Raw genomic sequence first — 20,805 nt, 5'->3', positions numbered from 1 at the left:
CAATGGTAAAATAATAATTAATTATACAAATCGGTTAATTTAGCTTCCGATATTACTTCATACAAACACAGAAACATTATCTGTAGGCTATGTTTCATAGCTTTCGATTATTGTTGTCCAAGGCCCCTTATAGACGAAGTCATTTGTTTTTTTTATTTCATTAAACCGCCTTAGATGGCAGTTATTTTAATTTTAAAACTCATTTATCTCATTAAATATCAGTCCTATCAAAATTTTTCAAGGAATAAAACTTATCGCAAATTATTTTTAAAGAAACTTTTGTTATGTAACATTTTTCACAAAAATCAATAATAAGCGAGATATTTCGATTTATTTAATTCAGGCCCCCTTATAACCCCCCTTTTAAATAATGTATTTTGAATGCCATATAGCCTAAAATCTAAGTTACAACGAACTTTATTTATATTCCAATTTTCATCTAAATCTGTTCAGCCATTATCGCGTGAAAAGGTAACAAACATCCAGACAGACAGACAGACATACAAACAAAAATTTCGAAAAAGCGATTTTCGGTTTCAAGGTGTTAATTATATATGTTAGGACGAATTATTTTTGGAAAATCGAAAATTACCAGAAAAATTTCGGCTACAGATTTATTATTAGTATAGATTATGTACACTATTTCTTGCAGAAAAAATTCTGCAATTAGCTTTCGTTTCATCCAAATTTTATGCCTGAATTCTATAGCGAATTTCTGATAAGAACAATACTAAAGTAAACAGAAAGGTGGAGTTTTACCATCTCCCACACCATCGTACCAAATCATCCGTGTGATGAGAATGACGTACACACTAGAGATTAGTTCGCTATTCCTTACAAGATGTTGGTCATTAGTGATAATTTAGACAGAAGTGAAGTATGTGAAAATCATAAATATAGATTCGTGATACATTCAGAATGCAGGTATGTGTTACCACAAATCTATTCTCATAAAATTAATACTATTGTTTAAAGTAGGCAAGCTTCCATTAATCCATACTGTCACAACTTAGGCCTATATCATATCGCATGAAAATAATGCCGAAACTTGTCTAGCTCTTCAGTAATCCTAACAAAGATACGAAGAAGGATCAGAAAGTAACACACAATTTATTTTTTTCTGTGTTGGTATTGCGGCTGGAATGTTGACATTTTACCGAGATATAGTTTAAAGTTTTCACTACAGACACAATTTTGTTTTGCATATGCAGCTCTAGCGAGAGAAGCGTGAACTAGATGGCGCGCATGTTACTGTTGTGCGATTTTGTGGGCTAAGAACATAACCTGAGTGAAATTCACAGGGATATGTGTGGTGTGTATGGGGAAGACTGTATGGACCATAGCAACATCTCCAGGTGGTGTGCATTCTTCGCAGATGGCCGTGAAAACCTTTGTGATTCGCCACGTTCTGGGTGGCTGGAAACAGCTGCAACCCAGCGAAATATCACAAGCATTGAGGCGGCAATTTTGAATGACTGGCAGATCCAACTGTGAACCTTATCTCAGCAGTTCAACATTTCATACGATGCAGTGTATGATATCGTGCATGACACATTGATTTTTATTTTATTGGGTTATTTTACGACGCTGTATCAACATCTAGGTTATTTAGCGTCTGAATGATGTGAAGATGATAATGTCGATGAAATGAGTCCGGGATCCAGCACTGAAAGTTACCCAGCATTTGCTCATATTGGGTTGAGGGAAAACCCCGGAAAAAAACCTCAACCAGGTAACTTGCCCTGACCGGGATTCGAACCCGGGCCACCTGGTTTCGCAGCCAGGCGCGCTGACCGTTACTTCACAGGTGTGGACCTGACACATTGAAATTTCATAAAGTTAATGCCCGCTGGATGCCTAAGAACCTGTCAGACAACCACAAGAGCCAGTGAATGATGACATGCTTGGACCGCTTAAGGCTTACGCTGCAGAAGGGCAAGACTTTCTGAAAGGAATTGTCACTGGTGATGAGTCCTGGGCGTACCACTACACGTCCAAAACAAAGCAGACCTCTATGGAGTGGAAACATGATGGTTCCCCAGTAAAGAAAAAATTCAAAGTGATGCAATCTGCTAAGAAAGTGCTTGTGACAGTGTTCTGGGATATGCATAGTGTTTTGTTAGTGGACTTCGCTAAACACGAGACCATAACATTAATGCTGACGATATCAAACTTCATAACAATGCTCACCTTCGTGTGCTGCTTCTGTTCTTGAGAAAATCAACACATTTGGTTTGGAGGTGCTCCAACATCCACAATACAGTCCAGACCTTGCACTGTCGGACTTTCATCTGTTTGGTCCCATGAAGAAATTCCTGGCCGGCCATCACTTTGTGGTTGATGCAGAAGTGCAATCAACTATATGCAAATGGCTATATTCCAACCAAACGGATTTCTATGAACAGGATATACTGAAACTGGTACCACAATGGAAGAAATGTGTTGAGAAACTTGACACCTATGTAGAAAGATAAAAGATGTGTGTTCATTTGTGCATTTTTTATTTTTGTTTATCTATTAAACTTTTTTTTATTATTGTGCATTACTTTCTGATCCACCCTCGTACTTCTCCTGTATGTGTCCAAGCCTAGACCTACATATATTACAACTGACCTGCCCAAATCAGTCGCAGTACTGTCCGCCCTGTAACTTCTCAAATGGCCGCTTGAGCACTAGTCACCCACCATACAAAAGAGATGCAAGTAGACAACAGCTAGTTTGTAAGCATGTGGATATTTCGGTGATACGTTTCTGTTTCATATTGTTTAGTGTATTTTAAGTATAAAATGGCGTACTGCTGTGTGCCCTTTTTGTTAGGCTGACCAGATTTTTTATGGTCCAACAGGGGACATCGGCAATTTCAAGAAAAAACACAAACACTTACCTAGTCACTATCCATTGAAATGTTGCAGAAATTACATGTAACAGTAGATACAATTATAGAACTTTACACATTAAATTTGTAGAGTATCTTATCATTCTGAATTAAATGAATAAACACACATAATTTCTATACATAATTATGGCCACTAAGAATTCAATTTCAGTACTGACGCTTGTATCAAAGTCTTTCATATGATATTGTACACACTGAATTCTAACACACACATTTTACAAGTACTGGTCTGAAGAATATATCTTTTTAAGGATCTGTTCATTCCCATACAGCTTCACACTTCAGTTCTTCACATGAGAAATGAAAGTTTGTTTTCACTTGTAACAAAACTGTTTCAATTTTCATTCTTGACTTTTCATCAATTCAGACTGAGTTCATTGTGGAGAAAAGTCTTTCAACTGACGAAATACTGACTGAAAGACACATGATTAATGACACTATTTTGAGAAGATTTTCAAATGGAATAGAATTTTTTTTTTTTGAAATGTTGAAAAACATCACACCAATTTTCACCTGTTGGTTTGTCACAAAACTTTTCATTTTTTGAACTACTTAAAAATGGATGCTACGGCAGTTTTAACGCTTCTGCGTGAATGAAGACAAAGATGGTATATTGTATGTTCTTTTCAAAGAGTGCAGAATATCTTATACTGTGCTTGCTGGTTCTTCTGTCTCATAATGAGAACTGTTCAGAAATGTGCATGAATAACAGCAGTTTCATCATGATACTTAAATATTCATATGTAAAATGTCATTCAAACAAGATCAAAATTTCTGGGGATAAAAAGGGGACATTTGCTCCCGGGGAACACCAACTCAAAACCGGGGACTGTCCCCAGAAATAGTCAGCCTACTTTTGCATCATTAAAAAAGCTAAATGTACTAAGTTTCTTTTCATGAATTCCCGAGTTGAATTGAGAATAGTAATAAGTAGATGCAAGTCATATCCCGACGAGATGAGTTATACCTAAGTTATATTTGTTACAGCTGAATTCACGTCTATTAGCTGCCCATTTATAACTACAAATATATAATAAAATAAAATCTATGTGGTCCGAAATTTAAAGTGGAAATATTTCTTTGTCAAGTCCCTAATCACATATCTCAACGATTAGCTGAGCAGTGGAGTTTGTTGGGGAAGAAGAAACACTCGGTTCCTCAATTATTGATGATACGTCAATTAAACCAGATGTTCAATACGTGAAATGTTGTGATACTGTAGTTGGTATAGTAGATATGGACGAATTTGAGGAAAACAATGGAAAAGGAAATGCCATTGCCACTCCTTACATGTTTTGTATTTCAAGGCCTTACAATACACTTTGCTATTCCTGTGCATTATTATTTTATTAATAACTTGACAGGAATGAAAGTGAAAGAACTTACGTTGAATATTTCAGAAGTAGAATTGCACAATTTATTGTAATTTGGAGTAATGGTTAGCATGTCTGGCAGCGAAACCAGGTGGCCTGGATTCGATTCCCGGTCGCGGAAAGTTACCCGGTTGAGGTTTCTTCTGGGGTTTTCCCTCAACCCAATATGAGCAAATGCTGGGTAACTTTCGGTGCTGGACCCAGGACACATTTCACCGGCATTATCACCTTCATCTCATTCAGATGCTAAATAACCTAAGATGTTGATAAAGCGTCGTAAAATAACCTACTAAACAAAGGATCATTACCGACAATCACACGACCAATGACAAGATGTTCTCTCAAATGTGTGGAGGACATCCTTAACCCATTTATGCCCAGATTATTTTATTTTAATTTTTGTTTCACATATCATATTAAGTGAGTCACAGGGACGTTGTAAGCATGAGGAAGTATGAAAATACTGATTTAGTTACTTTGGTAAACATTTATGGGATGGGTCGATAACGACCCACTAGGCACTTCCTCGAGAATTTGTTCATTATAATGTTTTGATTATTTCTTGTTTTATTTATGCTTTTGCGTAGTATGCAACTTGTTAAATTTAAAAGTAATGTATATACAAATCATTACCATATTAAAAACGCATACTATTTTTTTTTTACATTTATTGAATAATAATTATAATTTCCGTGAGAGCTACATTCACATTCACATGTATTTTACATTCACAAATCTGAAAGGAAACCTTGTACTTGAAGAAATAAATAATTTGAAACACAATAAATTATGGTACATGACATAAGGTCCACACCTGAGGAGTAACGGTTAGCGCGTCTGGCCACGAAACCAGGTTGCCCAGGTTCGAATCCCGGTCAGGGCAAGTTACCTGGTTGAGGTTTTTTCCGGGTTTTTCCCTCACCCAATATGAGGAAATGCTGGGTAACTATAGGTGCTGGACCCTGGACACTTTTCACCGGTATTATCACCTTCATCTCATTCAGACACTACATAACATGAGATGTAGGTACAGCGTCGTAAAATAACCTACTAAAAATACAAGACATAAGTCCTTAGTTCTACTCATGATATGGTGCACCTCTGACATGCTTTTACATTGCCACAAATCTTGTATCGCCGTCTTTGTTGTTGGGCTATAGTGCCCACAGTGATCCTTTCTCCGGTGTTCTTTGATGGTATCGAAGGAACGAACTCATCTTCCACTCTTTGGAGAAGTGTCATATTTTAGGCATCCAAAGACTTTTCATATGATTGACTGACTGAGAAGCCAAGCATTGTTCATGCACACATCTAATAACCACTAAAGTAATGGTATGTGCCATTTTTTCCATGTATATCAGAAATATGTACTCCACTCATATTCCAATTATATTTACGGAAAACATAAGGCAGACGAACTTTGATTTCCTCTTCTTGTAAAGGGGCTACTTCATGTTCGTTAGACATGATGCTCACCTTTATTTCTTTCTCGCTTTATTCTACGTGTCAGTGGTGGGGAATTCTCAATTTCATTGCTGATAAGATCTGAATCTTTTCTAATATCGGTGCCCCTTTCCTCATTATAAGGCTGAACAATGTCTGGTAGCTGTGTCACTAACTCTGCTGTGGCTTGTAGTTGAGCTCGGTTGGAGTTCTTGCAATCATCTCCAGAAACTGCATCCGTTATCCTCAGGCAGACCAATGAATGTATCTGCCCCGTATTTTGGGATTTCGGAAGAATCAGATCTCTCCAACTATCCTAGAATTTAGATTACTGTCAGACTAGTGAGTCTGAAAAGAGGGAATAATTATGATTATGGAAACTGTAATGAAGGGTCTCAGTTTTCAGATGGGGCCAGTAGGGAACGCTCATGAAGATAATAAAAAGACAAAACGGGGTCATTCTCTGATTGTTATTCACACTCGGCTCTCACTCTCATAGGTGCCGCCAGTGCCGAGAATTATGAACTACTTAGTTCGTCAAAGACTATCCAGAGTGCATCCCAAGCAGTGATATATAACATTACACAAATAAAACAATGTTGTAAACGAAAGCGGTAATAAGCCTGAGATATTCTGAGAACTGCTATCAGAATTATCATTCCCAAAAGCACTCCTAATCCTTACACAAACTTCTATTGAGATAGTTGTTCGTAAAAACATCGATCAAAGGAAAATAATAAGAAAACAAAATCATTTCATAATGAAAAGCTATGTGAAAGGTAATTCTCGAATAAGTGCTTAGTGGGTCGTTATCGACCCACACTAAATTCTAAGCCCTACTGTACAGCAAATAGCGTAAATATTGACAAAAACATACAAGATACATATTCTCCTGAATCTTCTTGGCAGGAAATACTGATTGTTAATAAAATTCACGGATTGAACAGAGTTTTTACTCACTTTTTCGTCTCCAAGGCAGATGGTAGTTGCGTCATATTTATTCGGCAAGTTCCCGCGCAATAATGATGTGGTCTGTTGGTTTCCCGCGTGTTCCACAAGTGCATTATACCTTTGTGCAGCTAAGAAAAGTAGATGCGTAGTGTTGCCTAGACTAATTCGCGTGGAAAATAATTTTAATCAATGGGTCGAAAACAACCCACCTGGGCATAAATGGGTTAAACCACCCTCTTGATTCCTCAAGACCTCTATTTTGTCATATGATTACTGTTATATAATAAAAAAAGTCAGAAGTCTCTTCCTCAAGAAGTCATTTCTCATTAATGGCAGTTCAGTAGTCCCAAGCACCTTAGAACGTTGTACAATATTCGGAAGAATGAAGTCTGGAAGCCTGTCCAATTCCTTACAGAAAAACATTTAAATCTTAGTAACTTTAAAAAAATGAATGCTACAAGAGCCGTGCAAATATTTTCTGAAAGTGCTACTGCTTCTCTAATTACTTTAAAAGATCACAGTCCAGCATTCGGAATAACAGGCTTTGAGGATTGTAAAACAATTGAAGGGCTTGATGAAAGAACCAGGTAACTCCATTTTTGAGGTAAAATGGGTTACACATTGATTGTGAAAGAAAAAAAAATTCTCTTTCTTTTGGTCTAACAACCAGACAGCTTCATGCAATAGCCACTGAGTTGCAGACTGGAAGGACCTGCCTCTGTCATGTGTTTGGTGGAAAAATCAGGCAGATCCTGGAGCTACCTGGTTTCTTCACCAACCAGTTCTCACACTTCCCTGTAGATGCCATACATAGTGGAGAACTTCCAGGATGCTACTACACTGCCTACAGATCTTTCACAAGCGTTCTCACACGTCACTCAGTGTTTGTAAAAATGGCCAGCGTAAGTGATGTGAGTGACTTTTGTGCATCAAAAAGTGAGTTTGTACCTTCTGAAGACTCTTTATCCGATAGTGATAATGAAGTACAAACAAAGAAAAGAAAGCACAATCCAATGAAGTGGGCTAGTAATGCCAGGAAAGCAAACAGAAACAAAGGCATGGCTTATATTACTAAGGCAGGAAAATCTGTTCCCGCCCGTTCTACAGGACCTCCGTGTAAATGTAGTAAACAGTGCTTTAACAAAGTGCATGCTGACATGAAAATGGAACTTTTAGTTTCTTTCAATAAACTTGGTGATAAAGAGAAACAAGATGTCTATTTGTGTGGATTATTGACAGTATGCAATATAGCTCGACGATGTCCAAAATCTGGTACCGGTGTTCCACAGGAGCACACCTACTTATACAAGGTAAGAGGACAGTGAAGCAATATTATATTATGTAAAAAAATACAGTATTTCCTTTATCACACGGTGTAAGATGGTAGTACTTTTAAACATTATCATGTTATACAGTACTATGGTAACATTTCACTCTTTCTGGTTAGGCAAGAGACGGGACTACAGAACTTCTAGTATGCAAAACTGCATTCTGCAGTTTGCATGGGATTGACAAGAGCAGAGTTGAACGTCTTGCGAAACACTTAGCGCAGAATGTCACAAGCCCATCCAACTTGCGAGGAAAACATGGAAATCGGCCACATGCTGTTTCAGAAAACTGTATAGCTCAAGTTGACCAACATATACGAAGTTTCCCTCGCAGAAAGTCCCATTACAGTCGTACAGATAATGTAAAAAAGTACTACTTGGCAGCAGATCTGAATGTGAAGAAAATGTATCATTTCTACTTGCAGAAGCACGAGCCACAAGAATATTTGAAGTTGCAATCGGGATTGGTGATAAAACCTAACATATCATACGACTTTTACTATAGGTATTTTGTCTCTAATTTTAATATGTCGTTTGGAAAACCACGTACAGATACGTGTGAAACGTGTGACCAAGTGGATAAAAATATTATGTCCACTGAGTGTGAAGAGGAAAAAGGAAAATTAAGAACAGAAAAAGAGCTCCATCTGCGGAAGGCTCAAGTGTTCTATACTTTACTGAAAGAAAAGTCGAAACTAACTAAAGAGAATGTGTATGCTGAAACTATATGTATTGACTACCAACAAAATCTTGAACTCCCCAAAGTTCCTTCTAGTGATGTCTTTTATAGTCGACAGCTATAATTTTTTCATTCACGTTGCTAGTACTCAAAAAAGTTATTTTTATATGTATGATGAAAGCATAGGACGGAAGGGTCAGAATTAAGTTGTAAGTTTCATCCATCATTTTGTAAGCAGTACACTCGACAATAACGTCACTGATCTCCATGTATTTTCTGACAACTGTAGCACTCAAAATAAAAATCATATGATCATGCAGTATTGTTTCACGCAAGTGCAACAGGGCAAATTAAAAAACATACACCATTATTACCTTGAACCAGGACATAGTTTTCTGCCCTGTGACCGTTCTTTCGGACTGGTTGAAATACAAAAACGGAAACAGGAGAGAGTGTATGTACCTCGTGACTGGCATAAGATTGTACGGACAACCTCCAAAAAATTTGTGGTCGTTCAGGCTACTCAGAATATGATTTTCGATTTCACAGGGCATTTCAAAACCTTATTTAAAAGAAATATCCTAAATAAGAACAAAGAGAAGCTTGCTATCTCCCAGTACAGACTTCTTCATTACGAACATGATAGATAAGAGGTTGTTCAATGTAGTAAAACATTAGGGGGCCTAAAAGTATCAGAATTTGCCATAAAACTCCCCAAAACTTCCTTGTCATTCCCTTCTGAAAATCTTTATAAGTCTGCTCTGCCAAACAAAGCAGCCAAATTTAATGACGTAATGAAGTTAGCAACAAAGTATGTTCCTCCTTCTGACATGTGGTTTTACAATGCTTTGTTATCTGACAACTTGTCACAGGGTGACACTGCCTTGTCCGAGTCGGATGATGAGTGAGACATTTTGGACTCTGCGCAAAATATGTGTATCACATACAAATCTAGGCTTCGAGATATCAAAAAGTATAACATAAATTTATTTTATATTTATTGATTTGTGAGTGTGGAATTTTGTCGAGTATACCTTTTTGTATTATTTTATATTTGATGATTAATTTGTAATTGAAGTAATTTTGTTTGCCATACATTTTACAATGTACGCTCTACATATTTCAAATGATTGTTATGTCGTATATAATAATGTAGTGCTTTTGAAATACCAAGAATCTTTACAATAAATTGACTATTAGAAATGGAAAACAAAAATCTTGGTTCTTTGGTGAAATAACCAGATAACTCCGCCAATTAAAATATTTAATTACAGGTGATGGTTTTGTGTTATAATTTTACTTTCAGTACAGGAAAGAGTATTCACATCTGTTCTACAAGTGTTTCAAATCTGAGACTCATGGAAAGCATACTGATTTTTTTATTCAGTTTTCTTTGATTATCTCAAAATGAACTAGAATGGAGCTACCTGGTTCTTTCACCAAGCCCTTCAATTGTACAGTTCCTAGAAATATTTTTATTGGTTATTTTACGATGCTTTATTAACTGCTATGGTTATCTAGTGTCTCAATGAAATGAAGATGATAATGCAGCGAAATGAGTCCAGGATCAACCGCTGAAAGTTACCCAGCATTTAATCTCATTGGGTTGGGGTAAAACCTCGGAAAGAACCTCAACTAGGTAACATGTCCCAACCAAGATTTGAACCTGGGCCTACTCGTTTTACAGTCGGGCATGCTCACCGTTACTACACAGTGGTGGACCTGGAAATAATGAGAACTTGATTTAAGATTCATAATGTTAGAAATACCACATATCATATCCATTCCTATGCAGAGACTTGAAAGCATTTTTTAAGCACATGATTCCAGACTTAATTGGTTGGAAAGTGATTTTTTTAATTACCTTGATCTTTAGAAAAACATCTGCACAAATCCGAAGACGCACTTCCTGAGTAAAGAGACTTACGATACCATTACTCTGACAACTATTTCAAGTGCACAGTGCATTAAATATTTTATTTTATCAGGTTTTCATTTTGTACTCACAATGAAGTTCTCCAGCGATCAAACTGAAATTCTCCATACAGAGAATGAGTGGGAGTAATGACCAAATAAATGCAGTAGTTCTCCAGGCCATTCATAAAATCCTAACTACATGATTATCTGCATCTCTGAACACTAATGCTGTTGATAATAGTACAGGAATTCAGAATATGCTCTCTAGAGACGTGGCACCACAATCAATAAGCAATAATATGTATATTACAGAATAATAATAATAATAATAATAATAATAATAATAATAATAATAATAATAATAATAAGCCTAATAATAATAATAATAATAATAATAATAATAATAATAGGAATTCTTTCCCCCTCTTAGAAGACTAGAACATGGCAACAATAATATTAAATATCTCTCCCTCCCTCCCTCCCTCTCTCTCTCTCTCTCTAAAAACCTCAACAGTGAAGGATATTTTTTACCACACATTGAAATTCCTGAAAATAGTCTGTGCCTTCGATTCTCCAACAAAGACCTCTCTTTCATATATATACAAAGATAAAAATTCCTTATAAGGATTATTAAAGATAGTCTACATCTTGTCCAGATCTGAAATTCTAGTGTAAAATGTTGTTGTTTTCTAATGCCAGGCGTTTGACAATAAAGTCATTTGACCTCTTGCACTCCAATACTTTTCAAAGATATTATCATGGTCAGCCACTGAAGCACAGATTTTCAGGTGTTCCAAATCCATCTCTTGGTCTGAGTCACAAATAGGCAGAGAGGGGACTGATATATTCCAATTCTATGCCGGTGTTTGGCCAAACAATCATGGCCTGTTGCCAATCTAAATGCAGCTACAGACGATTTTCGTGGTAAATCGGGAATTAACTGTGGATTATGATGCAGAGAGTTCCATTTTTTCCCTCCAGATTGTGTTATCAAATTTTGTTTGTTGAAGTCTAAGTATGTAGATTTAATAAATCTTTTCACAGAATAATACGTAGATTTAATAACAGGTCTGTAAGTAGCAGTGCTGCCCTTCTTTGCTAAAGCATCTGCATTCTCGTTTCCCAGGATTCCACAATGGGATGGTATCCATTGGAGTACAATTCTTTTATTGAGTGATATTAATTGAGAGAGCATTTTAGTTATTTCTGACGTTTGAGATGAAGGTGTGTGTTTAGAGACTATTGATAGAATAGCTGCTTTGGAGTCTCACAATATAACTGTATTCTTAAATTTATTGATGTGGCATAGAAGATTCCTGAGACTTTCACTGATTGCAATGATTTCTCCATCAAAACTTGTTGTTCCATACCCAAGAGATCTATAACGTGAGAAGAGACAGCACATAACACCTGCACTGGCACCTTGTTCTCTGGAGATCAAGGATCCGTCAGTGTATAAATGAAGCCAGTTTTGTGGAGGGTACCTAATATTAATTGTCTCTAACGACAATTGTTTTAGTATTTCAGTGTTTACTTCTGATTTCACTATTTCTTCTGTTAAATTTAGATTATATTCTATATTTAATAGAGTTAGAGGGTTTGGTTTAATTTGTAAGTTTTCTTTTAAATTCGGGATATTGATTTTCTGTTTTAATTCTTGAACAATGGATATGAAACTTTTTTGAGTTTTTAATCTACAGAGAGAACTGTATGAATGCCAATTGTTTCCTGGTAATCTGATAAGTTTTTCATATTGAATCAGTGCTTTTTCTTCTATTGTCATTTTGATGCTGTTAATATTAGTGAGGAATCTCATAGAATCTATTGGAGTTGTTTTGATTCCACCAGTAATGAGTCTGAGAGCTTGGTTTTGAACATATTCTATTTCGTTTATGAAAGGTGAAGTAATTAAAATTTCTCCGCAGTATGTCAGCACTGGCTGTATAAACATTTTGTATGTAGTGTTCAAAGTATTCCTACAGCATCCCCATTTCTTTCCTGCTAACCTTATAGAAGGGAGAATCTTTTACGAGCTTTTTCAGAAATGTATTTCAAATGGTTGCTCCATGTTAACTTACTATCGAAAATAACTCCAAGATATTTGGATTCATAAGTCCTAGGAAGGTGTTGGCCATTTTATTGGATATTGAATTCTCTTTCTTTTTTACCGAGTGAAAATATTTGGTAGTTACTTTTGCTTAAATTGAGAGTCATCAAATTTGATGTATTCCATTCATGTAATTGATTTAGAGCTTTAAGAGCAGAATTTTGGATTTTGTCTTTATGTCTGTAAGATCCGGAAGTCCACAAAATTATATCATCTGCAAATAGTGCTGTTTTCATGTTTGATTCCTCTAATAGGGAGGGTAAGTCATTTATATAAATATTGAATAAAGTTGTGCTGAGGACAGCACCCTGAGGTAGACCTCGATATGTTTGTCTGTAACTAGAAAGTGAATTATTGAATTTAGTGGCAATGAATCTTTAACTAAGGAATTCTGATATCCATCTGAACATATTGCTGGAGATACCTAATTTCTGGAGTTTTAGTAATAATTTATTTCTCCAAACAGAGTCATATGCTAACTGAAAGTCAATAAATATTGCCAAGGTATCTTCTTTCTTGTTAAAACTGTCTTTTATTTCTTGGCCGAGGCATATGACTTGTTCATTGGTAGAGTGTAGTTGTCGAAAGCCGGCTTGTCTTGGTGATAAAAGATTTTGGGATTCTAAATACCAAGTTAATCTGTTGGAGATCATGGACTCCTGCTATCATGCTTAATAGTGCTATTGGTCGATAATAACTATTAACATCATGAGCAGGTTTCCCTTTTTTGTGAATTGGTACAATGATTGCTTTTTTCCAAGCTGCAGGAATTGAGGTGTTCCATGATAAATTGAAAATGGATAAAAGTACAGACTTGGCTTTTTCCTCCAGATGTTTAAAAAATTCGGAATAAATGTTGTCAGGGCCAGGAGATTTCTTGGTTTTTAAATTTTGTATAGCTAGAGTTAATTCTTTGGAAGTAAAATTTTGATGAAATATTTCAGGTTTTGTAATATTACTAGTAATATTGTTTTTATTATTTTTATGTAATTCTCTTTTGATAAATTTGTCAGTTTTTTTTATATTGGGATGTAATCTGTGAGAGTTTGAGTAGTGTTTATTAAATGCATTTGCTATATCTCTACTATCTGTTAGTATTTTGTTATTATGAATAATAGGTTGGCTAGTATTTTCCTGTGTATTGGAAATATTCTTAAGAAATTTATATGTTTTAGCGCTATCGGTTCTGTAATTAATATTTTCAATAAATTTATTGAAACTGTTCTTTTTTGCTGTTATGATTGCTTTTTTAAGAATGGCAGTCTTCTTCCTCCAATCTTGAGTATCTTTTGGTGTTTTGCTATGTTCTGCTTTGGTTCTTGCTTTATCTCTATCTTGTTTCAATAAATTCAGGTTTTCTGTCCAGAATGGGTTGTATTTTTTTTTGGTTTGCCTCGTGGAATGTGCTTTTTTGCAATTTTAAGAAGAGATTCACAGAAATATTTGTTCAATCTATCTGAGTTTATATTTTCCATTAGTGGTGTGCTGAGCTTGAGGTGTTCGTCGAGTTCTGTTGTAAATAGTTTCCAATTCGCTTTCTTAAAGTTCCATGTTGTTTTGTTATTGTAGGGTTCCTTTCTTCGGTTTTGGTGGAGATTGATAGAAGCAATGATGACTCTATGGCCAGATCCAGGGTCTTCAATTATTTTTTTCTTGGTTTCGTGATGGATATCTGATGTTACTAGTAATAAGTCTGGATTTGTACCAGAACCAGAATAATGAATGAAAGTAGGGGGATCTTCTTTTCTGTGGACAAGTTCTGCAGATGTAGTATTTAGAAGGTCCATGATCATTTTTCCAGGTTGGTTTACATTATCGTAGCCCCAAAGGTGGGAGTGGGCTTTAAAGTCACCAATTCTGATAGTTTTAGGTTGTATATCAAACAAAGTTAGATCAAGGGGATTATTAGGTGGGTTATAGGCGCTGTAGATTTTGAAATGTTGTTGATTTTTCCATACTTCAATTTTTATTAGTTCTAATTTGTCTTGATTATCCATTTCTTTTATGATTTGAAAACTTGTAATTAATTTCTTTGATGTACCTGCGAGAATTCCACTACTGATCTGTCTACCTTTGGGTAACAGTTTCATATTAAAACCTTTAAAATTAAAATATTTTAATTGGTCAGCATTAAGATTTGCTTCTTGAATAAGGAAGATATCTATATTATTATCTGAGAGTATATTGGCTAGTTCAGTCTTCTTGGCTGATGTTATACCACCAGCATTCCATTGTAAGATGTTTAGTTGATTCTGTACCATTAAAGTAGTCCCCGCCCGGAGATCCGATTGGGGGACTATTTTACCTCCGGGTAATTTTACCTTAATGGTACTCATTTCATATTGGAGCGGTTAAATGGCAAGTTGTAGCCGATTTAAGTGAACACCATATTTTAACGTTTTGGTGGCTACTTCATTCACACACAACCCCCAGAATGTCTGGAGGACCACACCTGCTGTTGGTCGACGGATCCATTGGACCTAGCTGGGAGATCTTGTTGATCACCAGCTTTCCCTCCTTAAGCCACTGGAGGACAATTTTAGTGTCACAGCAGGTCAGCACTAGGAACAGAAAAGTAGAAAGAGGAAGGAAAGGGAAATGAACCTCTAGGCCTTGAATGCTCTAATGCCATCAGGATCGAAGAAAGTAAGAGTGCAGTCAGAGGACTGGATAGGAAAGGGTAAAGAGGGAATTAGGTATTGGATAGAGGAAAATTATACCAAATTCAGTCATTAACTCATCAAGCTGACCAGTGCTAATGGATGAGTAGCCCCTCCCTTTAGTTCAGCTCGTAAAATTATGCTTACTAACAGCTGCACCACGGGAAGGTAGGGATGGGACATTGGGTATGTGTCCAGGTTGGTTCCTTAAAGTCTTCAATGGGAAGGATTAATGGCTCTCCCCCCTGTATCCGACAGATACCCTTTTGCAGCTTTTGTAAAATGTGACAGTCCTACAAATGATCATAATCACGAGTCAAATTACATGACCTCGTATTAAACAAATTCCTCAAGTCCTATATTTGTAATTTTTTTCGGACAATGTCAGAAGAGGCAAGATATAAGAGAACAGCACTTTACTCTAAACTCTTGTCGAGAAAAGTGCACAAAATATAAGCTGCAGTTGGATCATTGACAAGGACAAAGTATGGCATTGTTTATATTGAAAATAAATGTATCCCAACATGTCAACTTATAAAGCACATCAATTAAGTAAATAACATAATATTCCATACTATATTTGTTGCATGAATTGTTTAAATGTGATTTCAAATGCAACTTTAAGGGTGCTACGCATAGACATTTCGCTAGCCCACGCTACGAGCGTGCTAAACTAGTCCCGGCTATTGACTGATTACTTGTACAGGATTCATATCATATCATATCGCTAACACTGGTTTATGAATACGAAAAACGTTAGTTCGCTGATCATCCACCAGAAGCCCGGGCTAAGAATGTCTATGAATATGGCCCGAAAAGTCTATCGTTCATGGTTACGTACCATATGAACCAATATAGTTGAAGGTCGGTGACTAGCGATCCTGCGGCAAAAAGTTAAACTGTTGTTGTTGTTGTTTTCTAATGCCAGGCATTTGACAATGAAGTCATTTGACCTCTTGCACTCCAATATTTTTCAAAGATATTATCATGACCAGCCACTGAAGCACAGATTTTGAGATGTTCTGAATCCATTTCTTGGTTTGAGTTGCACAATGGACAGTTAGGGGACTGATATATTCCAATTCTATGCAGGGAAAAGTTAAACTACGACACAGACAGCGCACTGAATTGTGTGCGTGAAGACCGTGTGAAGATTGGGCAGGTCTGTTATAATATATGTAGGTCTAGGTCCAAGCATATAAACTTGTACAGCAACACTTGCCACTTTGGAGATCGCCGTCTGTGTTATAGCACAGCTGACTCTAAATAAGTCGCAGTATCAAGATGACAAATCTCATTAGGTAAGACGACTGCGTAATATATTCCATAATAATACTGTATCAAGTGTTTATACACCTCCATATTGTTCATGTGTGGAAAAATATGATTAATCAATAAGTTACTACAAAACTGCATTTATTTTCAGAATCTAATAGCCTACTTATCTTCATAGCACAGAGTTACTAATTTCCGCATTAACTAACTATATCAAATGCACGTGGAGAGTTTGCATGCTATCATAGCAGCATAATACATTTTACGTTTCTCCACGAAGTTTGACACAGTCTTCGAATCACAATGTTCTGCATTCTCTTTCTTCAAAGATAATAATGGAGAGCAAAAACTTCGCCCTTTCAAAGTAAAAGAAAACTATCCATGTGGGAAAATATGATGTTGGGACCATGATTTCTCAATGATCGATGCAATAAAATGATTGTTTAAGGAACGATGGAACTGGGAAAAATAACGTTATTTAAATGGGACTATTTCCGGGACAGAAAAATGCGGACGAAAAAGGTGAGAAAGCGACGATAACATGAACGATGTTTCGAGGTTCCACTGTACCCACAATTCATATAACCAGTATATCTCTACAGCCCTTCACACTGCACCTAATCAGACAACGAAATCCCTTCTACTGATATCCATACTTCAGAAAAATATGTCTTAATAAGTATGGAAGGGAAATTTTATGGGTATGCACACCAAAAAAGAAGGCACAATAGAATAAACTGTCACAATCAGTACATAAGGAAAAATGAACAGAATTAATTGTGCAAAATAAAGTCCAGTTTTGCAATAAGAATACTTACAAAGAATTACATATGACATGGTTAATGACAAGTAACATGATCAACCTTATTCTCATTTTTCTTCTTCTTCTTTCTCCTCACCCAAAGATTAGGCTACTTGTAGGCCTAACATTTGTTAACATGGCATTAATTAATTCCAGTTCATGATAGCTCACTGTTTAAAGATTTTTTTTTTTTTTTTTTTCAGAAGCTAAGTTGTGAATTAACAAATTTAGAACTCAAGTTTCCTTGCACTGTCACAATGAAATTGCTAGATCATGCAACAACCAGCTGCATTAAGTGCACTTCTGCCAAACACATTCTTTATGTTTAAGATGTCCGAAGAAGTATTTCTAATTTTCAGATGACATTACCACATGAAGAATGAGTTTATTAGGCTGCCAGTGTTTAAATTCATGGCATTCTCGTCATTAAATATGTTATATATAAGAAATATTCGTAACTTACCCATCTCGATTCTTTGCCATCAAATTTTCGAGGTCCAGTGAAAAGAACTGTGCGAGCAGGCATGTTGAGACCCATGGCAAATGTTTCTGTTGCGAACAAAGCCTTGATCAGACCCTCTGCAAACAGGATCTCAATTGTCTCCTTAAGAATAGGCAGCAAACCTGTGCAGAACAGAAACAAAGATTATACTGTAAGCAAAGAATTAAACAATATATAGGTTATAGCCAACACAGTGGTCTAGTGGCTAGAATGCTGAACTTATCCTATGGACTCAGGTTCGATTCCCGGCATATTCCTGATTTATAACTTGTGTTGGGCAAGCCTGTGGTCCAGATAACACAGGGGTTTTCTTTCGGAACTCCTGTTCTTCTTTGGCATACTAACAAATCTCCATCATCATCTCATCCTATCTCATAATGGGGTAGTGTAGACCAGCCTCCTATGGTGCACCCTGGACAATGACTATCACTAAATTTGTTTAACAACTGACTTCATATGGATGAATAAGCAACAATCAAGTACCCGCAATTAGTAATATATACAGGTTGTTAATAATAATAATAATAATAATAATAATAATAATAATAATAATAATAATAATAATAATGTCATTATTATTATTATTATTATTATTATTATTATTATTATTATTATTGGAAAATCAATAGAAGAAATGGAATCATATCAACTAATTGCTCTTACCTTAGTAGTTCAGTACTTGCAAAAGATTTTTTTGAAAACATAATATCAACAAGGCTAAAATGGTTCCTAGTTGAACAAGTTGATTTTAGAAATAACATGTCAATATCAAATTCTTCATCATCATCATCATCATCATCATCATCATCATCATCATCATCATCATCATCATCATCATCATCATCATCATCATCATCATCATCATCATCATCATCATCATCATCATCATCATCATCATCATCATCATCATCATCAATGGCACGACAGCCCTTCATGGGCCCTGGCCTCCTTCAGAAGTTTTCGCCATTCCTCCCTATCCAATGCCAAACTTCTCCAATTTCTAACACTCAAAGTCTTGATGTCATCCATCACATAGTCTTCCCATCTCAATCTCGGTCTCCCAACCCTCCTTCTTTCCATCGGAATAAATTTAAAAACTCTCTTCACAACTCTATCATCTTGCATTCTCACAACATGCCCAGCCCAATCCAATCTTCTTATTTTTATGAATTTAACAATGTCCGGCTCATTATATAATCTGTACAGTTCGAAATTATATCTTCTTCTCCATGTTCCGTTTTCTCTAACTGGTCCAAAGATTTGCCTAAAAATCTTTCTTTAAAATGTACATAATAATGTCTCATCTGACTTCGACAATGGCCAAGTCTCAGATGCGTAAGATAGTACAGACCTTATAAGAATTTTATACATCATAATTTTTGTATTCCTAAATATAATTTGAGATTTCATATGTCTCCTAAGACCATAAAAGCATCTATTGACAGATAATATTCGTTTTTTTATTTCAGAACTAACATTATTTTTGTTATTAATTTCAGAGCCAAGATAAATAAAACTATGAACAGTTTCAAATTTAAAAGAGCCTATTTCCAGGTAAGGGGGTCCATTTATATTAGCTCTTGTGACTGGCATATACTTTATTTTTTCTTCATTAATTTGTAAATGCATCTTTCTTGCTGCCTTTTCCAGCTTAATAAAGGCCTCTTTCATTGCTGCCTGACTTCTTCCTATGATATCTAAGTCATCAGTGTAAGCCAGCACCTGAATCGACTTATAGAAAATAGTTCCCCTAATATTAATACGTGAATCTCTCATGACTTTCTCTAGTGCTATATTAAAAAGGAGACAAGCTAGTGAATCTCCTTGTCGGACGCCACACCTAGTAGAAACAGGGTTAGACATCATGTTTTGAATTTTAACTATGCACTTGGTATTTGTCATCGTAGCTTTTACCAGAGAGATCAATTTTTTAGGGATCCTCAATTCCTCCATTGCAGCATAGAGTCTTTCTCTATTTATGGTGTCATAGGCTACTCGAAAATCAACAAAAAGATGATGAGTCTCAATTCCAAACTCGTTGCACTTTTCAAGTAACTGTCGTATTGTAAAAATTTGATCGTTAGTGGATCTAGCCCGATGGAATCCACACTGATAATCACCAATAGCGTCCTCTACAAATGGGACAAGTCTATCAAATAAAATATTGGGAAAGATTTTATATGCAGTACACAACAGGCTAATTCCTCTATAATTTGAACATACCACAGTATCTCCTTTCTTATGTATGGGGCAAATAACACTTAAATTCCATTCCTCAGGTACAGTTTCTTCTGTCCATATCCTAATCATCAATTGATGCAAGTGTTTAATAAACTCTGAGCCTGCATGCTTCACCAACTCAGCTTGAATAAGATCCAAACCGGGTGCCTTATTATTTTTTAATTTTTCTACCGCCCATTCCACTTCACTGATAGTAGGTCCTATTACCTCTATATCATGTGTTTCAGAAGATTCCACATCATTCACTCCATCCAGATTACCAATGGTTTCAACGTTCCATAACTCATCAAAATGTTGAGCCCATCTTTCAAGTATTAGTTTGTCATCACCTAAAATAACACCCTGTTTATCCTTACACATTGTTCTGGGCTGGAAATCTTTCCGCATGTTGTTTAATTTTTTGAAGAAGGCTCTGGTCTCGTTCATATCCCTTAACTGTTCCAGTTCTACCAGTCTTGCCTGAGCAAATTCTCGTTTCATCTTTTTATGCACTTTCTTTTCTTCTCTTCTGGCTTCACGATATTCTTCTACTGCCCTTCTAGTATGATTCTTTTGCAGCATTTTCTTGTAAGCTTTATTTTTTTCCATTGTCATTAGTTCACACTCCTCATCAAACCAGTTGTTATATTCT

The 20,805-nt window shown here is 36.0% G+C and overlaps 1 protein-coding gene across 5 annotated transcripts in view; it reads right to left on the bottom strand.

The window, feature by feature from the left end:
* The window catches only part of Mtr4 (exosome RNA helicase Mtr4), a 352,727-nt gene that overhangs the window by 147,809 nt on the left and 184,113 nt on the right, over positions 1 to 20,805 (bottom strand). For all 5 annotated transcript variants that reach the window (XM_069828330.1, XM_069828332.1, XM_069828329.1 and 2 more), the window contains one exon: positions 17,895 to 18,055. In XM_069828330.1, coding sequence (XP_069684431.1) covers positions 17,895 to 18,055 — 161 coding nt within the window. The remainder of the gene's footprint in view (positions 1 to 17,894; positions 18,056 to 20,805) is intronic.

This window comes from Periplaneta americana, chromosome 6 (assembly GCF_040183065.1).
Source record: "Periplaneta americana isolate PAMFEO1 chromosome 6, P.americana_PAMFEO1_priV1, whole genome shotgun sequence".
Classification (NCBI taxonomy): domain Eukaryota; kingdom Metazoa; phylum Arthropoda; class Insecta; order Blattodea; family Blattidae; genus Periplaneta; species Periplaneta americana.
Note: the sequence above shows the minus strand (reverse complement) of the source record. Positions and strands in the feature narration are given on the sequence as shown.